General features: G+C 41.6%; 1 protein-coding gene across 1 annotated transcript in view; it reads left to right on the forward strand.

The window, feature by feature from the left end:
- The first annotated feature begins 215 nt into the window (after positions 1-215).
- emilin2a (elastin microfibril interfacer 2a) overlaps positions 216-20,467 on the forward strand; it is a 32,180-nt gene continuing 11,928 nt past the window's right edge. Inside the window, exons 1-4 of the mRNA XM_079569690.1 lie at positions 216-392; positions 863-988; positions 8,047-8,231; positions 8,813-10,744. Coding sequence (XP_079425816.1) covers positions 238-392; positions 863-988; positions 8,047-8,231; positions 8,813-10,744 — 2,398 coding nt within the window. The 5' untranslated portion in view covers positions 216-237. The remainder of the gene's footprint in view (positions 393-862; positions 989-8,046; positions 8,232-8,812; positions 10,745-20,467) is intronic.

The following is a 20,467-nucleotide window of genomic DNA, read 5'->3' on the forward strand; positions in this document are numbered from 1 at the left end:
GGGGGGGGTTTGCTTTTGTTCCCTCTGTTTCTGATCCCTGAACTCTTGTAGGAGGCGGAGGAGGGAGTGTGCTGGCCCGGGACGTCATTCTTTTTAGGGAGTTAACTGTGAATGTGGAGTGAGTGGACTTCCCCAAAACTTGCAACTTATTATTGAAGTGTCCCACAGAGGAGCGATGCGGGCTGGCTGTACGTGAACGCTTATAGCAATAGATATATAAGTTATTTGAGCAGGAATATGACTTACAGACAACATGGGGAGATGGACGGCTGGCGCTGCTGGGCACTTTTCACTTTGCTTTTCAACTTGGAGCTGTCCCGCGGCTCCCCCTCGTCCTATGACCTCTTCCACGGGAGCGCATACACTGGAGCCGTGCACAGACACAGGAATCGGTAAGAAAAGGGGGGGGCATTTCGCGTTGACATCTGGTATTAATTAGAAATCAGGCATACAATATTAAGCGCTTAATTGTTCGGCGACTTCCCCTTTAAAAATCGACATCAACTTTTACGTTTGCCGTTAAAAAAAAAAAAAGCTAACGTTTGACTGTCGCGCAAACCTTATCCAAAACTTGCGATGCTTTATCGGCCTGGCGTTTAATTATAGCACTGCCAGACTTAAGGAGGTGATAAGTTGTAGATAAATGCAGGAATGTGCAGATTATATCGATTAAAAAAATGGTATAGTTAGCCTAGATCACCGAAGGGAGCGAACGCATTGCTAGCTTGCGTAAAAAAAAAAAAAAAAACACACGCACAACATTGGCCCGTAAAGTTGAGATCTCGTAAACATGCATCGACTTTCTGTTATGATCATTCCTTCCTAATCCTGGGGGTAAAAAAAAAAACATCCTGTGCTTCAGAAACTGGTGCGCCTATGTGGTTCAGAGGAACGTGAGCTGCGCGGTGCAAAGTGGCGTGGAGACCTTCCAGGAGCCCGCGATGCCCCCGTGCCCGACCTACCATCCGGACTGCCAGCCGCAAGTCACGTGAGTGTCCCAGAGAGGGGTGGGTGGGGGGGGCTGGAGGAGAGAGGTGAAGAGGGCACGCGAGTGAGGAAGGATGGGAGAGATTCTGTGTTCCTCTGACAGATAGGGATAAAGTAACAATAAGAGAAAGCTAGGTGCCTTGGCCAAAGTTTCCAAAAGCAACATACTGTGCTTAGTTTTTGCGTAAAAGTAGGGGTGTCCAAACTTTTTTCATTAACCTCTTAACCCCCACCTGAACCGAGCACATTTTCTCCAGTTTGGCATTACCCAAATCTAAAAGTATAAAAAAGAAAAGTATACCAACTAGCGAATAGCAACACAAACGAGGATGAAAATACAAGAAAAAAAAGTGACAAAACACAGTGGAAAAGCAAAAAAAAAGGGCACACAAAAAAATGACGAAGACGCAACAATCACACAATAAAAAGTGATGAGAGCGAGAAAAGTTGTGTAGACCTTAGCTTTCAAATGAGGTGTTACTCTGGCCTATTCACCTTATTCCGGAAGTTCGCGTGGGCGCCATGAATTGTGCCCGCCCCTTTTGTCCTATCAGTTAACATGGGACTGGAGATGCAACTGGAGATGAAACGGTGCAGTGTTGACATGTTGGTGCAAATGAATATTGGACATTTTACACAAATCAATCTACTAAACATCATATTTGAGCAGCGAACATTTCCCCTCGTTCTCCGTTTAAATGAACGGAAGTGTCAATACACCGGAAGTGTCAATACACCGGAAGTGCCGAGACAAGGCAAAAAGAGGCTAAAGTGGGCGGGGCGGAATAAGGTGAAAAGGCTGTGAGCTTCAGTGGAGAAGCTTTTACATTTGGGTAAAACTAAAATGGAGAAAATACGCCCAGTTAAGACGGGGGGTAAGAGGTTAAGGGCCGCATATTGAAGCGCATCCGCCAGTGTGGAGAGCCAAAGATCGGTGGTCAACGCTGTGAAAATTTCAACTGAGTCCATTTAGTACAGTTTTAACCTGTGCTTCAACCCTTTACTTAAGCCTGGGAGTTTAAAACCATCTCTTTCCCACAATAAGATGTTACTTTTTGAGTTTACAATTGTGTAGAATTATGATACTTGTTGTAAAAAGTTTCATTCTCTGACGATGTGGGCCTATTCAACAAGAAGCCTGAGGGCCACCAAAAATTGGTCTGGGGGGCCTCTCTTTGGGCATGCCTGATCTCGGGATACCACAGTTATGCGATTAAAACAAATGCTACCTGTTAATGACCTGCATAAAAGAGAAAAGACACAGTCATATCTGAGAACCAACAGAAAAATCAGTGAAGTTTACATGAAATATAGTAGACTATGCAATATCAAATCAAGCTGGTGGGGTTAACACAAATAATCAAATAGCAATGGATAAACTGATTAAAGAAAGTGAACAGAATGTGCATCCCTAAAAAATGCTTGTGTTGTGTGTCAGTGTTGCTTTTTATACAGGCCAAGCACTTTTTTGTTGCCTTTGGCCTCTTTAAGGGCTTCACATCGAGGAATGATTCACCCACTCTCACAAGCATTCACCCATTGAAGTCGAGGAGATTGAAGTGCCAAGGACAATGATAGTGCAGTCAGTGGTTGGGGTGGGTGTTGAACCATCAACCTTAGGCGAATGCTCTATTACAGAGCAGTTACTGTCACCCCTACAGAGAACACAGGAAGCAATAATGTTTTGTATAGTAGCAATATACCAGAGTAAACTGCACAGGGGCAATAAACCTGTGTTGCAGCTTGTGCTAGTCCCAATTCCAAGAGTGGATATATTGGAGTGTTGTTTAGAATGGCATCTGCAATGAAGATCTCACATACACGAAACACTACAGCACATAGAGGTGGCTAATATATTGTCTACTAGATAATATCGAATTTGCTGTTTGGAAGATTTATCTGTGGGGAAGTGGAAAGAAATTGACAAAATAATAGGTGGAAAATTGGGGGATGTTATTTTCCTTCCGTTTTGTCGTCTGTTCAGGACAATTATCTTTTTTTTTTTGTCAATGTTGCTATAAAAGTCACCAAAAATATTGAGATATTCATTTTTGTGAGGCAGATGCTTGAAACAGCTACTTGTTGGGACTCCAAACACTTACATAACCATGACTTCAAAATGATCCACATCCAAGATACAACAGGCGAAATACTAAATGTCAAAAATGATAAAATAATGGACATACGTTTTCATGATCTCGCTCAAAATTTGGAATCCAGCTATGGCCAGAAAACACAATGTACTTGCTTTGACTGATTTGTGACCCTGGGCAAACTGTGATCTAATGAGCACACATATCTTGGCTGAACACACTTTTACATCCTAAGCTTCCATGGCCAAAACAGCCGACAAGGCATTTACTCAGAGGCAGCAGCCCATCTGTCTTTAGCGCTTTTTTAGCATTGTGTTGAGGATTCAAGCTGTGGACCACACACGTGACTTATTGTCCCCGGTTAAGTTTAAGTAAATGAGTTATACAACTGAGTGAATGGGAAAATACACTGGTTTTGTTTAGCCTTTATTGTCCCATTGTTACAGTGAGGGGGTGTGAATAAGGAGACTGTAAGGAAGTAGCATAGTATCAGGTTGTAGTGGCTGCTGCAGTCATCACTGGTTGTAGTAGCAGTAGCAACAGTAGTTGTGTTTGCATTTGTAGACTTTTAATTTCATATTTACAATAGCATCCAGAGAAAACCCACTCAAACATTCAGACTCCACACTCTTCTTCCTGAGAATTGAACCTGGAGCCTTTTTTCTGAGTGGCGAGTGCACAAGTCACTCAGCCACTATGGTAGCACAGTATCGAGGTAATAGTTGTGATGATTCAGTTTATTTACTACTAATATTAATTAATAACTACATTTTACTGAATATATCCAGCCATCTACAGCACATAAAAACCACAGGGGGAATGCATAACCAATTTTAGTCTGTCTGCTGAACAAACTCAAACGATATTTAGTGCTGTGTATAATTAATATTCAAGGTTTCCTACTCATTCAGGGGTCCAAAAAAGGAAAAATATTCGAGTGGAGAGGAACTGTGTGCTCACGGTCACCATAAAACAGCCTCCAATCACTTTTACCTGAGCAAGCACTACAGAGCATAACAGGCATAACTCAAAATAACTAACCAAGGAAAGTACTCAAAATATCTGACCAAGGCAAGTCCACAAAACTGCAATATCACGAGTAGTCTGCAATCAAGCGGTTCACCAACTATGGTATAGGTTTATCTGAGGTTTGGTCTTGAAATTGTCTTGGTTTAGGCCTAGTTCTTATAGTGCAGAGTTATAAAACGTTTTGGTAGTCCTGGATTAGTCCTGGTTTATTATTTAATCCAGGTTTTGGTCATGCAGTCGTGCCTGAATAGACCTGTTTAATAGTTTAGTTTGGTGGGTTCACTCTTCTTTCTGTCCAATCCTGGTCTAATCTGGACTGAGACCTGGTTCAGACCTGGTTGAAGACTTGATTTCGTCTTAGACCAATTTTTGTGCAAGGTTAAAGCCTATATTACACCAATGTTGGAGACCGCATTTTAAAACCACTGCTGTACAGTAAGAATACATTATCGGACCGTGTTCCCATATTTCTTGCTTTTTACTATTCAGGCTTTAGTTTCTTTGGCTCCAGTACAACTCCTGCTCCGTGATAAATCCTATACAAGTCTCATTTGAGTATAACTCACTATAGATATGAGGCTTATGGGTCATGCACTAAGTTTAATTGATGACCATTTTCACTTTTACTGCCTCACTGCTTATTGCACATAAGAATAATAAACTATGCTCCGCCCGTTAAAAAAATTGGAAACTTAATCTAAAGGAATTTCAAGCCGTAACCAGAAGCTCGACTCCCCTCAGTCTCTGTCCTGCAGATGAACAGCACTGCACCCAATGTCATTTAGATGATTAAAGGGCATTTAATTTGGAGTATTTACAGCATGTAGTATAGAATTAGCTGTCAACTCAACTCAACTTTATTATCCCGAAGGGAAATTTGGCTTGCTTTGTGTATGCCAGTCCCTTGCTCATCGTACACAACTCCTTTTATGTAGTAACTGTTAAGTAAAGTAATTAGTATCTCTTGGTGTAATTTAGGGAGTGATAACTAAAAAGAATAGTGTAAAAAATCAGCTACAGTTCTATGGAACTGTCTGCTAAAGGAGGGGATGTTGTTTATTGGTGTTCTCAAAGTGCCGCCTGATTGAATATTTATAGATATTTTTCAAATATCCCCAGGCCTAAATCAAAATCTAATCAGGACTTAACAGGATAAGAGATTGAAATATACATGAATTGGACGACATTACATCCATTAACCCAGAAAACAGCTTTTCTTTTTTATCTATGCATTACTATAGCTAAGCTAAATTAAATTATCTCTACAAAACACGAATAAAATCTAAAATTGCAGATAAATACAAGTAGCTCAAGTAGTAAAACCAACGTCACAGCAGTTTGAACCAAAGTCCTCATGATTATACGGAACCAAATATAATGTTCTTTGTAGCTTTGGCTATATCTCACATTTAGATATATTTTAAAAGTCTGTTCAAACTAGTATGTTTATTTTCCTCTCCATTTTGTGAAGCTTCAATTTGAGTCAATGTCTTGCAATTATCTTGCCAACAAAATAAACCAGCAAAAAAAAAAAACCCACGCCTAAAAAAACAACAATTTCTTACAATACACTTTTTCTGTTTCTGTTTCAACTTGTTAAATACTTTATACATTTGACTGAGAAGAATGCATCATGCATTTCCACATGACTTTAGGACGCAAATAAGTTGAACAATAGATGATTCTTCCCATGCGGTAACTATTAAGTGTCTAGTACTTGATGAGTAACAACTATTGGGAATATGACAGCAGACAAAAAAATGTGTTGAACTTATAATAAATCCTCCTTCTATATAAATCACAAATCATCCATACATCAGTGTCATTGGCTTTCATTCTTTTATTTCATTTTTCTTCAAATCTATATTAATATCCAGAATACAGCAATCCAATGATGTAACTGGAAGCAATTAGTGTTTGTAGTATTTGGTGAGTAACAGTTGTCAGGAACACTCGAGTGCAAGTTGTTGTGTTGCAAACAATTATGATTTCTAAGTTGGAGAAACCACACGTTTGGAAATGGCGTGTGGTATGCGCGGTGATGGATTCGGTCGGTGAGCTGTGGGAGTGATTCCTGGAAAGTCCTGGGTCACGAAAAGAGCACGGTTTTCTGCACCAAAGCAAAATTTGGCATCAGGATTAGACAGTTTCACTTTTCACATATACAGTACCGAGTTAAAGTCTTTTGAATAATGGTCTGGACAAAAAAGAAAAAAAGTCGTATCAATGTGGAAAATTACGTAAAAATCACCTCTGCCAAGGCGCTGACCCGTCTCGCAATGGAAATGGTATAGTGCGCAGATCAAATGGCGCAGAGACTAAACAGTCTGACATTTCATAAACAGTACCTGCATGAGTGATTTGTAGGATACTTGTGTACTCTGCTGTACTGGAGGTTTCTATTGTATATATATATATATATATTTTTTTTCAATCTTAATCATCTGTACTGGGTCTTCCACGAGTGGTGGGACTATGTCTCCGAGCTGGCCTGGTGTCGCCTCGGGGTCCCCCCAGAACAGCTGGAGGAGGCGTGTGTGGATCGGGAGGTCTGGGCATCTCTGCTGAGACTGCTGCCCCCGCGACCCGGCCCCGGATAAAGCGGAAGAAAATGGATGGATGGATGGATCATCTGTACTGGGTTGTTTTAGTAATCAAAGACATTTTAGCCTCTCATTCAAGAGGCTTCCTCAGTTCTTCTGGATTGCAAACTTACACCCCTCTAGTATAGGGACAAGTTCACCCTATTATGTCCTTATCAAGTGACCTACTGTGCTGACATGGGGTATGTCCCAGAGTTGTTTATTATCTTAGTATAACATACATACATGATGTTTGAAGTTGGGTTAGGAAAACACTACCGGAGTCTGTTCAAATCAATGTAATAGGGCTGTTTTGATCATAATTCCAGTCTTAAAGGCATATCTATCGCTTGTTCAATAATAACCTGTGTGGAAAATACAATATTGTCTTCGATATATGACAAAATACTTTTGCATTTAGGTCGTGGCTTGTCATCGTAGGGTAATGGTGGGTTCCATTAAGCCAAACCACTTAAGAACCACCGCTTTAAAGCACAGCTGGATGTAAAACAGTAATTGAAAAGTAAGATGTTTAGAGAGACATTTTTGCACATTTGTGAATGTTGCAAAAATGCCACTTGAATATTGATACAGTCCACAAAACTACTGGCATATTAATATTTCATCAGTTTTGTGTCCACCCCTAGTTTACGTAATTTCTCTTCACCTCACTCAAACTTCCTCTGTATATAAAAACTCATAGTTGTTGATTAGGGACCATTCCCAGTCGGGATACGGTTGACGTTCATGTGACTGTGGAACCATGTGCGCTATCACAGTGAGATGTGCGTAGTTTCATTCCACCACTTTCCAGATGTTTTTCTTGACATCAGCGGTCTACAGGGAAGTGAGGTCATCTATTGTTTCTGTGGGAGCTGTGTGCCTTGGCTTGAAAGATTCAGAGTTTTTCTGTGAAGAAGTGAAGATGCTTATAATTGTATTTCATCATATAAAAAAAAAAATACTGTAGACCCACAACCGTAATTATTTCATTTTGTCAATTTGAAGCCATATAATAACAATTCCTCATGCTCCCAGGCTCTGCCAAAACATAGTGAACTGTTCCCTAATATGTCATAGAACAGAAAAGCTTCAGACAGTGTTGGTTTATGCAATTAAACATATAACAATGCCTTAAAGATTGCCAGGGTGATTATACTTATTATTTCATTATATACTTTTATTTTGCCCACAAGTTACTAGTATGCATATTGTACCAGTTCCATATGAAGTAAATGGGTGGGCACCTTATATTACATCATGATCTGTAAAAGAGTGCAAAAACAAACAAGTTGCTCAAGAAAGTGCAGCTCATAATGGAATATTTAAAAACAATAGTTTACTTTTGTTTACAGATACTCGACTCGGTTCCGTCCCACCTACAAGATCGCCTTCAAGAGAGTGACGGACCTGGAGTGGAGATGTTGTCCTGGTTTCACCGGTCCAGACTGTAAAGATGCAAAACCAGCCTCGAATCCACCAATCCACCCGGCAACATCTTTCCTACCCCAAAATCCTGGATACACCCGACACACGCAGAGTAAGGCCATCTTTTTTTTGTTTATTTATTTATTGATAGAACACTTTCTCAAAAGTAAAACTGAACAAGCAATGAATCATACATGACACACAATGTTTAGTGTTCACATTGTGCCTTGGTGGATTTTACATGGGGAAGGACATATTTTGTAATGTATCCTTCCCCCTTCCTGTCGCTCAGAGAATAGAATTTAAAACAGCTCTGCTTGTGTACAAGTCTTTTCATGGTTTAGCACCAAAGTACATCTCTGACATGTTAGAGCCATATGAACCATCTTGGGCCTTGAGACCTTCAGGGAGGGGTCTCCTGATGGTTCCCAGAGTCAGGACTGTTTGATGGATTGATTTGATCTGCTTTCTTGTAAATTTATGAAGCACTTGAAATTGTCTTGTGTATGAGTTGGGCTCGACAAATAAACTCGCCTTACCTTACCTTTTTTAACAATCACAAATTGTTCACTTTAGTTTGAAAACATGTTTCTGGCTAATGTGTGTTACAAATCCCAATATTGCACAAAACAAACAATGTTGACAGCTATCGTTGGTTAAAAACCTCAATGTCTACTTCATTTGTGATTTCAGGAACAGAGCGCAGAGAGACTGGGCAGCAGGAGACGAGACATGGCAGTCCGGATAAGGTGCGTCTTTTGGAGGATGAGGTTCAGCGCTTGTCCCAAACCGTCCTCGATCTGCAGTCCACTCTCACGGGCCTCACCAACAACCTTAAAACAAACCTGGAAGACGACACCAAAAAGGTGCTTGTGACTTTACTCAATAACATGCGCCCGCCTGAAAATGTAACAACACCAACCCAAGATGAGAACCCTGCAGTTCTGGATGGACATCAGACGAATAGAGGTGGATTGGTAGGCGATAAGGCGATCGAGAAGATAGTCGCAAGGTTGGACGATATGAACAACGCACTAAAAAGCAAAGACGAAGCATTGGAGGATTTAAAAGGAACCGTATCGAGTCACGAAGGCCAATTGCGTGTGCTTATGGATGCCTCGCAGTCACAGGCTCCTGCCATACCCGAAATAGATGTTGTCCAAACGTATATTGATGGAAAACTGGACAAACTCAAGAAAGACATTAACCAAAATATGCAAGAACAGCTGGTGAAGCTTCAGGTCTCGTGCTACGACAAGATCCAAACCGTGCAGAAAACATGCGACGACCAAGCTACGACTTTAACGAAGCTTGTAGAAGTCAAAGAAAGCGATCTAAGGAAGGAGATACGGGCGTTGCGTCTGGAGTTAGCGGCTAACGATGGGCCGGTACGAACGCATCGGCAAACGGAACTGGCAAACAAAGAGAACAACGATCATGAAGACCTGTGGCGTGAGATTGATCGCATAGCAGAGGCGCACCGGATATTGAACGTTCGCATTGACAATGAACTCGCTCACCTGTCCAGCCAGGAGGGGAACAGCGATTTCAACCTGATGATAGAGGAGCTAGAGGCGCGGGTGAACATCACGGAGGAAAACGCAGAGACGCATTGCTTTTACATTGAGGAAAAGTTGACCCGGATCATCACAGAAGAAGGGACGGCCATCCGACAGTTGATAGATGAGCGTTTGAACACTATGGAGGACCAGTTTACGAACATGCTTGTGGAGATTAGCAACACCTCGTTCCCTGGGATGATTGGAAATCCGATGGACGCGATGAACACTCAAGTGAACAACAACAAGTTACTGATTCAAAGTTTGGACGACAAAATCAATGCAGTCGGGGAGATTTGTTCAGCGGGATGCGTGGGCTCAGGCGATGCAGAAACAGTCGCCACATCCTCAGCAGCGCCTCCTACTGGTTTCACACACTTTATGAAAGATTTGAAGCGCTACAGGAACGAGCTGGATGTCTTAAGCAACCAGGTCCACGTCAATACACAACGATTCGAAGACCTAGAGGGGACAGTTGGAAGGCAGCTGTCGGGCAATGAGAGACATGCCAAGATGTTGGTAGACTTCCAGAGAGGGCAGCTAAATCTGCAGGATAATGTGAGAGGTTTAGCTGGACTTGTTAGTGATTTAAGCAACAAAATTAACAAAAATATCCATGATATCCATGTGATGAATGCTTCTTGCTGTAATTCGAACCTGAAAAGCCCCTCAAGGCAAGGCTATGGTACGTCTTCTGTCCCTGGAGGAATTGAGGAGCTTAGGAACAGACTTGATATATTGACTAACCAGGTAAAATCTGAACTTGGTCAATACCAAAGGAAAAACCAAGGAGTTACCGACAATCTTTCAGCTGTCAGTGAGCGCGTATCAACCCTGGAGAAAGTTTGCGGAAGGCTGGACGGGCTTTCAGAGAATATCCAGAATGTGAAGGAGCGACTGGAGGGAAGCGTCCTGGGATTAAAGGACTGTATGCTAAAGATGAACAACTCCTGTGGAACTCATGGGGCGGATATAACAGCCATGCAGAGGGCGATACAGAGGCTTCAGGACCAGCTGTCGTCACTGGCCAGACAAGTGTTGAAAGACATCGCTGCTAAAGAGCCAGGTAAGACTGTTTTTTGTTTTAACTAACCCAAAAGTAAGTTTGCTTCAGGTGTCACTCAGTTCCATCTATTATTTATTCACTTAATTTCTTTTATTCTTCAGTATTGTATTCAAGTTAGGTGTTTCTCTGATTTAGACATGGTTTCCACCCAGGTTTAGGCATAATTTAGTTAAATTTAGTTCCATTTTAAACCACGAGTTAGTTACCGTGTCATTTTGCAGTGTTTACTTGAACTGGGGAAGCTGATTTAGTCAATGTTTGGAGAAAAACTATGCTAGAAAATATACCCTGTGAAATGAAGAATACAGTCCAGTCCCACAGTCAGCCAGTCGCGAACCACTACCCTGCCATCCTATCTTAGCTGTTTACATCATCCACCGAAATAACAGAGAAGACCTATAGGAATTTCCTGCTCATTCCTGGTTTGGAGTCACGTTTTTGTCCGATTTGGTTTTGCACAGTGCCTTTCTTGTCCGGAGCCGCGGTCAGATTGTTTTTCTTGAAATCTACCCCGTGTTTTGAGCTGGCCTCCCTTTCACGGCGAGCACCTCTCTATTGGATTTGTACAAAGAGATGAAAACAACCTGTGTGTACCAGCACTGACAGACGCTGGTGGGAGCAGACAGCCGAGACAGGACGCACATCTGAAGCATCAAAAATAACACGCTGAATAAAACAGCAGCCCGTAAAGTGTATTCCTCTGTAGTCAGTACATGCTGGGCTGAAGGGCTGCCTATGTAGATCTATATTCTACTGGACATATGATACATTATTAATATTTCAAAATGTAATTCAAATCATGTCCGCTTTGTATCGTGAAAGTGACTATGATATTTCAGGAAAAAACTGTTAAAGATCCCATTATGCATTATTCAAACTTATGTTTCACTTTGTAAGCTAAAAATAATGTCATGCCTTATTAGTTTTTTGGGTAGTTTTCCATAATTAAAACTACAGAAGTAGCGGCCTGATCTGAATGTAGTGTCGAAAGGAATTTATTCTTTGTCTCCCTGACCGTTCATGGTCTGTGAATCTTTGGCCTTTGTTGAAATGGTGAAAAAACGTGATTAGAGAAGACTAACAGCCTTACACCGAACTCATTGTCAGACTTATGAAGTAATTACCGTATTTTGCAATAGAAATAAATGAATGATGTTTACTATATAATTTTCTTCCTTTAATGTTCCCTGGGGTGATTTTCTGACACAAAAATCTATAAAATGAATGAATTAGCTCTATATATCAGCTAAAATTCAATGTGAGAAATGAAGACTTTTAAAAATCAATACAATTGTGGCTTCTGCGCCTAAGCTCTAGAAAGCCACATGCATTCTATACCGCTTGAGATGCAATATGTGTGACACCATGAATACTTTTTATTGTGTGTCATAGGGAGAATAATATCTCAGCACGCCGCCTGTTGAAAACGCGTGAGCAGCAGTGACAGCTAAGTTCACAACAATAACAAAAATACTGCGCTGGTAAAAGTTGGAGCACGGACAAAGTACCCTATTAGTGCTCCCTGGTGACAGGCTGCCGGCATGTCTCCACAGCATCAGATTAGTCGCGTAGAGAAATGTGGGAAAGTTGTGCTACCTTAAACTATATTCTAAATTGGATGTGCTGTGTCTGTCTATTGAGATGTCTTTACCATTGTTTTATTGAAGCAGAAGCGGGCAATTCACGTTCAAGCTAAGTAAACAAATGCCAGGAGCTATAACGTTAAGCCGGCAAATTGGGTCCTCAGACAGTCTGGATGAAGATTTTAGTGAGACGAATGGTCAACACATTAAAAATTAAACGCGATATTGGACACCGCAGCTGAGACAATTGTTCACGGATTTTATGCCGCTTTTAGGAGAACATTAGGTTCATCTAGCTTTAAAGTAGTGAAGGTTGAGACTGCTGTTTGTGGAAAAACTAAGGAAAAAGTAAAATTATTGAAAGCAAGTGTTTTATTATTGTTGGTGTTGGTGCCAGTATGAAAATCAAGTACTTTTACTGGCATTAGAAAAGAATGAAGGTACCCGGGCCTATTAGTCAAGGGCCATTGCCATTGAACCAATTGGCATTTCACTCAAATGAAGTAGCTCTGGCTTCCCTCCTATTCAAATACTGCCGAAAATTGTAACACATTGTAATTCTCCTTTTAGTGAATTTGGTCATTACTCTGCCTGTGTCTTACTGGAGTGTGAGTCCCAGGTTTTGAGTTCCAAAACTCTACAGCACTTGCCTAACTTCAAGCCCTGACAAATGGCCTGCAGGGCATTGTGCGTCAGACTCAATATGGAAACCACTAAATCATTAACTGTCCCAGCCCTGAAGGAGCTGTAACCCGAGCAAATGCGGTTCATTATCATCATCTTTTAGTGAACAGATAGGAGCATGGAATAGAAGGTCTGATACACATTGTTTTGCATTTACAGTAGGTTTATAGTGGCATAAAGTAAAAGGTGAACAAACCGTATGGAGGCAAACATCATATAACATTATTGACAGACAATCAAAGACAGATGATCAGTTCAACAATTTTAGATATGAAGAAACACCCCTGAAAAAGCTAAAACTGGTGATTACACGTGTGGTTCTGTATAGCATAGCAGTGCTTCCTATCCTGGGCACTTAGCAGGGGGTACTTGGAAATATTTCAGATCTCAAAAGGTTAAACTGACTTATTTTAAAACATAAGTTTTCTTTTCAATGATAATTTGCAGGAAAAGGTTTGGATTTCAGAATGTTTTTGCTTTAATTTTAAACACAGTACGCAGTTGAATACTAATAAATCTGAATTTAGCAGATCATTTTCGAAATAACTGGCTGCACCTTAGAGTTAAGGGATACTTTGAGTAGAAATGAAGGACTGGGAACCTTTAAATAAACCTCTGCTGTATAGGATGCAGCACTCTCTCATGGTGCTGCTGGGATGTCGTTCCAAATCTCAGTAGAGCTTTACTTGACATGTAGATAGATCGTAGAAGCTCCAGTCTGGCTTGACCTTAAAAGAAATGAACATAGAAAGTAATGAGTTTCATCAGTCGCCATAGCAACCTAAATGTCAATGTGTATGGGTCCATACTCTGTGAGACATGCTAATCTACTTTGGCTGTAACAGACCTATGCTTTGGCTAAGTCTTTAATACAGCACTTTATATAATCTAACCCTTTAAGTCCAGCGACAGCTCACAGATATTCACCCAGTCACAAATGGCCAGTGAAACTATGTCCCGAAAGCGGCCGGATACTCATATCCTCCAAAAGTACACAGAGCTGCCCCCTTAAATTACATCCACACGAGTTTATTATGCTCGATTAACATCTGTGAAAACACAAACCCCTTCCTGAAGATAATCCCCCATAATGCAACCGGGCCCGGATGGTTGGTTTCCATGGGAGCAGGGAGGGCAGGATCGGATACCTCGAACGGCCGCGGGGTATTTCCCTCAAGTGGGCGGACACAAGTTCACCGCTGGGCCTCCAGATCTGTGTCATTCTATCTGTCTGCGCTCCAGCGGCTGAGGCCCACAGCGGTAACTTCCTGAACCGTCCCGTCCTGAGATTAATGTTGATCTGAAAATTCCTCTCTCTTTTTTTTTTTTTTGACACCACACACAGGAGAGGTATACAAAACTGGAAGTTAGGGCGGCTGTTGTTGATATTGATAGTACGTTGCAATAGTAGTGCCTCGTGAATGTTCAAAACTTTTTCCTTGTTCGGTTCAAAGTACTTTTACTTGAGTACACAGACCTGAGCTACTTTCCCCCACCTCTGTTTGTTTATATCCGAGTGTGGGGCCTTTTCAAACCACTTGGGTGATTTATTTTTCCTGTTTTACGCCTCATTGCTGCTGCCTATAACCTGCACCCCAATGTTTCCAACTCCCTTTATGACCATGTCGAGTTGGGGGCTCTACTTTTCCTCGCACCGTGTCACGGCTTTTTCACTCCGCGACCGCACAAACCACAAACCTGCCTATCCCTTCGGCTTGCCAACCCCCCTCCTCCCTCGTCCCCCCACACTGTTGCACACATACCAACCTCCAGAGATTCCCGTTGGGTGATCTCAGCCTAAAGACTTCGGGTCTGGACTTCATTATGAGCCTGAGTCACTGCTGGAGAGGCCCGGAGAGCTCCAGTCCACACCCCGATCCAGATGTTAGCGCTGCCCCAGATGTGATGTCATGGCTGGGGGGCCCCGACGCTGGTCACCTCCCTGCTCCTCGCTCAAGATCTGGGCCGTGGACCAGTGTGATAGCAAGCGGGGAGGCTATATGAGATGGGGCTGGGTAGGTTTGTCAAGCGCAGAGCACAAAGGCATTTTTCGAGATCTTTGCCAAACACTGTGGGTCTGGTATTGCTAAATGTTGATATTCGATCCTGTTACCTTACATGGAGCAATGCACTGAAGTCTTGGCATGCATTATTGAAAAGTGTGGTGCAGTGGGGCAGTTTGTTTCCTTGCTTTTACAGCTGTTAAAAAGAGTACTCAGTATCAGGGAAAAAGGCGTGATGTGTAATAAATATGTTGCAGATAGAAACCCGCTGACCTCAGTGGGTCTGCAGCTCCGCCCGTTCAAGATCTTTTCTGTAAAGTTCGATCTCTAATCGACTCTGCTTGGTTTGCTTGATGGAACATTTGATAAGTCTACAGACTGCATTTCCCCCTTAGTCCTGAGATTGGCTGGATCTTACAGCTTTTTCCTGTTGCGCTTGTGCTTCCCAACCATACGGGGACGCCTGGGGACAAGCACCGTGCAGGGGGTGCTAAGAATCTTATTAAAGGAATGCAGTTTAAATTATAGTTTGCAATACATTCATGGATTTCATTGTCTTTTAGTCTTGGTTTGAAAAGAGCATATTGTTTATTTACTAAAAATCTGAGCTTTAGTTGATCATTTTCAACAGTAAATTTGGAATTTTGGAAGTGTGTTTTGGAAAGGTTGGTGTGATTCCCAAAGTGGGGGACTTGAGACACTACAGTGGGGTTCACATGATGATTTTGAGATGTTTATTTTACATTTCTGACATTGAAATTGACGTATTTTTTAAAATTTAAAACAGCATATTTTAGTGAAATTAAGCCAAATATCAAAATACAGTTTCCAAACTAAAACATCATTAAACCAGATTATAAATGTTTTGGACTCAACCCTCACCTGAACCGAGTTTGCTATACCCAAATTAAAAAAAGCAACAAAAATGTGGCGAAAATGAAGATAACAAAAAAGCAATGACTTATACAAAAATGCGACAAAACCCCAACAATAAAGCCACAAAAAAGCAATGAAAATGTGACCCAAAAAAAAGTGAGGCAACCACGTGAGGACAAAGATCCATTCAGATCTGAAATGAGGCGTTACACTGGCCTAAAGACTCCAGTCCAAAAGCTTTAGGATTTGGGTAAAGCTGAACTGGAGAAAATGCGCTTGGTTAGAGAGAGGTTAGATTATTATAAACGCTCAGTACATTTACAAAAGGGAGTCCCGAGTTTGAGGGCCTGAAAAGTTTGGGAACCCCCAGTGTAACGTACTGAAACCTGGAAGTGACCCACACAACAGATATGTCCTAAAGCTAGATACTAAACTCCTATATCCAAATACTGAAAAGGTTTAATGTCGTAACTCCTCAACTTTACAGGATTTTACTTCTTCATAATTACATAACGCATCATTTCTGACTGTGAACAAAACACAGAACATATTTTCTCATCGCTCATTAGTCATGGGACGGTGCAACTCTGAGGGTGGATACAGAATGACTTCTCCGGATAAACTCTTTCCATGAGTTGCATTGCTGTTACATCGCAATTGAATTACGTCAACGTGACAGATCCGAGCAAACCCGTTGTCATCTAAGTATCCTCATAGACTTCGCCCCAGTTCATCAAAACATATTCAACCTTTTGAGTATTGCTCATCAGTGACAAAAAGTCAATTTAAGAATTATTTTTTGCCTTTTGGATGAACTCCAGCAGTCGATTTGAATGTGGCTTAAATTGACAATCGCTCCAGGGCAACATTAAAAAAGACTAGTTGAAGATGAATGCTTTGAATTGCTCATCAAAAATCTTGCATTGTCATACTGTATCACTAAAGGTAAATTCTCTGTTTGAGTTCCCATTGTAATTGTAAGGTAATCCCACTGGGGCTTTGCAGGAAGGATCTTTGAAAACATTTTCTTCAACCTTGTGAAAAATCGACATCGCTCATAAAATTCAAATCTTTCCTGTGTGGATTTCTCTCGTCTAAACCAACCATGCTTTCCCCCCAGACAGTCATATGCGGAGCCTGAGGACGCGGCGAACAGAAGAAGTTTTGTAATAATCTAAGTGACACAAGAGCAGCTCTGCCCTTACTCAGCGTGACTGGTGTCTTAAATGGAAGAGTGTGACTCGGGTTTGCAGCGTTGTTGGCAAAGTTTTATCCACAGCAGCTGCAGAGGACCACGGTTTTGGCCTTCGAGCTTGTTTAGTGTTTGTCTTGTGCCAGTGGGGAGCTGTGCGGTTACAGAGTTGAGCGAGTTGAATCGTTTAAAAGTTTCAAGACTATTGTATCAAAGTCGAAGGGAAATTGGGTGAAAGGGTTTATTTAGTGTCTTCGGAGCACAAAGCCATGTTAGCAATACAAGATGGTGTTTAATTATTCAAAAGGGCAACTGATTGTGTTGTTTTCATTCTTTTGCAGCGATCCTTATCCACAAATAAGGATCTTCCATAATCATTATTAGTTTTTCCCATTGATTTAGATGTAGCAGACAAAGCCGCCTCCTGTGCTTGGTATTTTAGGTGTTGGACGTTTTTCCTCTTACCTAGTTTAATTTAGTCACTAAAGGCTTGCGGATAGTGACACTCAAGATTGCACTGGAGTTAAAAATTGCTCCCACTTTGCAACCTGGTGGGAATAACTTTGCCTCTTGATTAAGGGATTTGGTTAGACTCAAACTTTCACACAAACAAAAGAGGATGAAGTGTATAATGTACTGTATAACATACTGTATCCACAGGGCCTATCTCACCAGCCTGGAGACTAGCTGGAGACTCGAGTTGCCGCTGGTCACAGAGATGTCTCCGAGACCTCGTGTAGAGACAAGGCGGGTCTCCAGGTAATCTCGGTGAAAACAAACATTTCAGTGGAGACTCCAAGCAAGTCTCCATTTGTGCACGGTTGTGTCAAGCAGTTGAGTCACGAATGCTATTTGTTGTCCTCAACCTGTGAGACGTGTCTGTGACGTCCCTGCAATGTTTCTGAGACCTGTCGGGTAGGAGATCTCAAAGAGACTCCATGCGACTCCTTGAGAATGCCTTGGTATCCGGCATGTTCTCGGAGACATTGCACGGACGTCACAGAGACGTCTCACAGGTTGACGACAACAAATAGTATTCGTGACACAACTGCTTGAGACTACGGAGACTCCACTGAAATCAAACCTGTTTGTTTTCCCTGAGACTTCCTGGAGACTCTGACTTGCCTTATCTCCAGGGGTCATTTGGGAGATGTCTCCGTAACCAGCGGCAACTCGAGTCTCCAACTAGTCTCTAGCTAGTCTCCAGTCCTGTCAGATTGGCCCATTGTATGCATGCCATCAATCTGAGTTGCGGAGACGCTGGGGATACTGCTGCGACTCCCTTAGTGAGATAGGCCCTTAAGTTTGTACACCTAGGGGTATTTTCACTTGCCTAGACACATATACTTTTAATTTGAACTACAAAATATACTTTGCTTATGTGTGTGTAGTAGTGAAAGCCTGGATAAAGTATAGAACCATATAATTTTGTTTTACCAGGTTGCTTTTGTCTGGTTTGTACAATGCTCATATTGCAGTGCCCTGAGGTGAGGGATTCTTTAATAATGCTTCTTGTTTAAAATATGGCTACGTGAGCGTATGAAGCTGCCTGGAGCGTGGCAGGGAACGACTTCCTGTTAATATCCTAACACAACCATTTTGATATCAATCCCAATGCTATCTAATTTCAAAATATCCTGCATACATTTTACTGCTTGTTCAAAAATACATTTGCTTATTATTCTACCCTTTTGACCACTTGAAATGATTTGCCATGGATCAGTTTGTGCAGAATAGGCTCTTTCTTGTTCTTGCTGTATTATTTTAGTTGTAGCGTCTCCCTTGTTGTAACGACACCAGAGGCTTTTCCTTTACTCCTGAGCGGACTGTAAAAATAACTCCGGATAAAATAAGCTTTGATTTCACGGGTCAATGCTCTACAATTGATCACGTTAGCCCGGTATCTGTGAAGCGTCTGGGGAGATTAACCGTCCACTGATGAGGAAATAACAACAAGGCATGAAAGGTGCTTTGAAAGTTGAAGGGTGTTTCTGGAGCTGCCAACTGTATTGGACGGATAAAGCCACACACGCTGAATATGTTTAGTCCGATTTTTGAAGCAGATTGAAGTTTTTTCCCCCCCCATGAGAAGAGGGCGCTTTGGAAAGTCTAGGTGTTTCCATATGGAAGTCTTCATAGGACACAAAGGCAGCTCCAAAGGTGTGCCACAGGGCTCCGTACTAAAAACCCCGCCCATTAATAATAGCAGTGCAGGAAAACGGTGTGGAGGGAAGGGGTGGGGGATTGGGGTAACGAGTGAAAATGAAAAATATATGTCACGGTTCGAGTGGGATTTTAACTTTGTGTGCGTATAGCCGCCGCGCCTCTCCCCGTGCCCCTTTGACACCATTTTTCCACCGCACGATCGGCCTGTCTGCTGCAATATGCCCTGATGGGTTTCACCACACGAACGTGCGAGATCAAGGAAGACCCCCACCCCTCTGTCTTTCAATCCGGCTGCAAGTAACAATAGTGCAGTGTGTGGATGATTTATCACAATGACAAGGTTGATTAATTGAATGTAGCTCTTCCTGTATTGCTGTCATGTTGGTCTCCCGTGGTTTTATAGATTCACTTTCTTCATCAAAGGTTTAAACGCTCTGAAATAAATTGGTGATGTTCAAAAGCAAACAAACAAACAAAGATTGAGGCAAAACTAATTTGAAAACAATCGTATTGGTGATTGCAAACATCTGCTTGGTTCTTTTTGACAGATTCCAAATAATTCTGGAGATTAAACTTTGTATGAAATAAATACACTATTTGGTAATTAACTATACAGAGTTTAAAAATGTTAAAATTATGTATTTTCCTCCCCCTACATGTTCCAGCAATGTCCTAATGTGTAGAATGAGCCCAGACCTATTCACCACAACTGCCTCTAAAATCCTGCACTGTCACTCAAAAAGGTGTTAATTCGGGTCCGAATTGCCATAATGCACGACCGTAATACAGAAGCTGCAGTTACACATAAGACCTGAGGTGGCAGTAGTGAGCAAAAAAGACGAACCTTCATCTAGCCCCTTTAAATCATAACAACGCCGCCCAAGAAGTGACTTCCTGTTTCGATCCAGCACGGCATTCTTTAGTTCAGCAGTTACTTGCAACATTGCAAAATAATAATAATTATAATGAAATACACACATTTTCAGTGTTTTGCCCGTTAATAGTTTGGCATAAAGAAAGTTGAACTAATGAACTGCTGAACTAATGAATAAGATGGTGCTTTTATTTTGTTGTGCTGGATTGAAACAGGAAGTCACTTATTGGGCGGCGTTGTTATGATTTGAAGTTAAGCACAGAGTCAATTGAAAAAACAATTGCAGGCCATTAAAAAGCATTAAAAGTGATTGTGCCAAAATGAAGACCTTGAATGTAAATTTTG

The sequence above is a fragment of the Gobius niger genome (assembly GCF_951799975.1).
Source record: "Gobius niger genome assembly, chromosome: 13".
Taxonomy (NCBI): domain Eukaryota; kingdom Metazoa; phylum Chordata; class Actinopteri; order Gobiiformes; family Gobiidae; genus Gobius; species Gobius niger.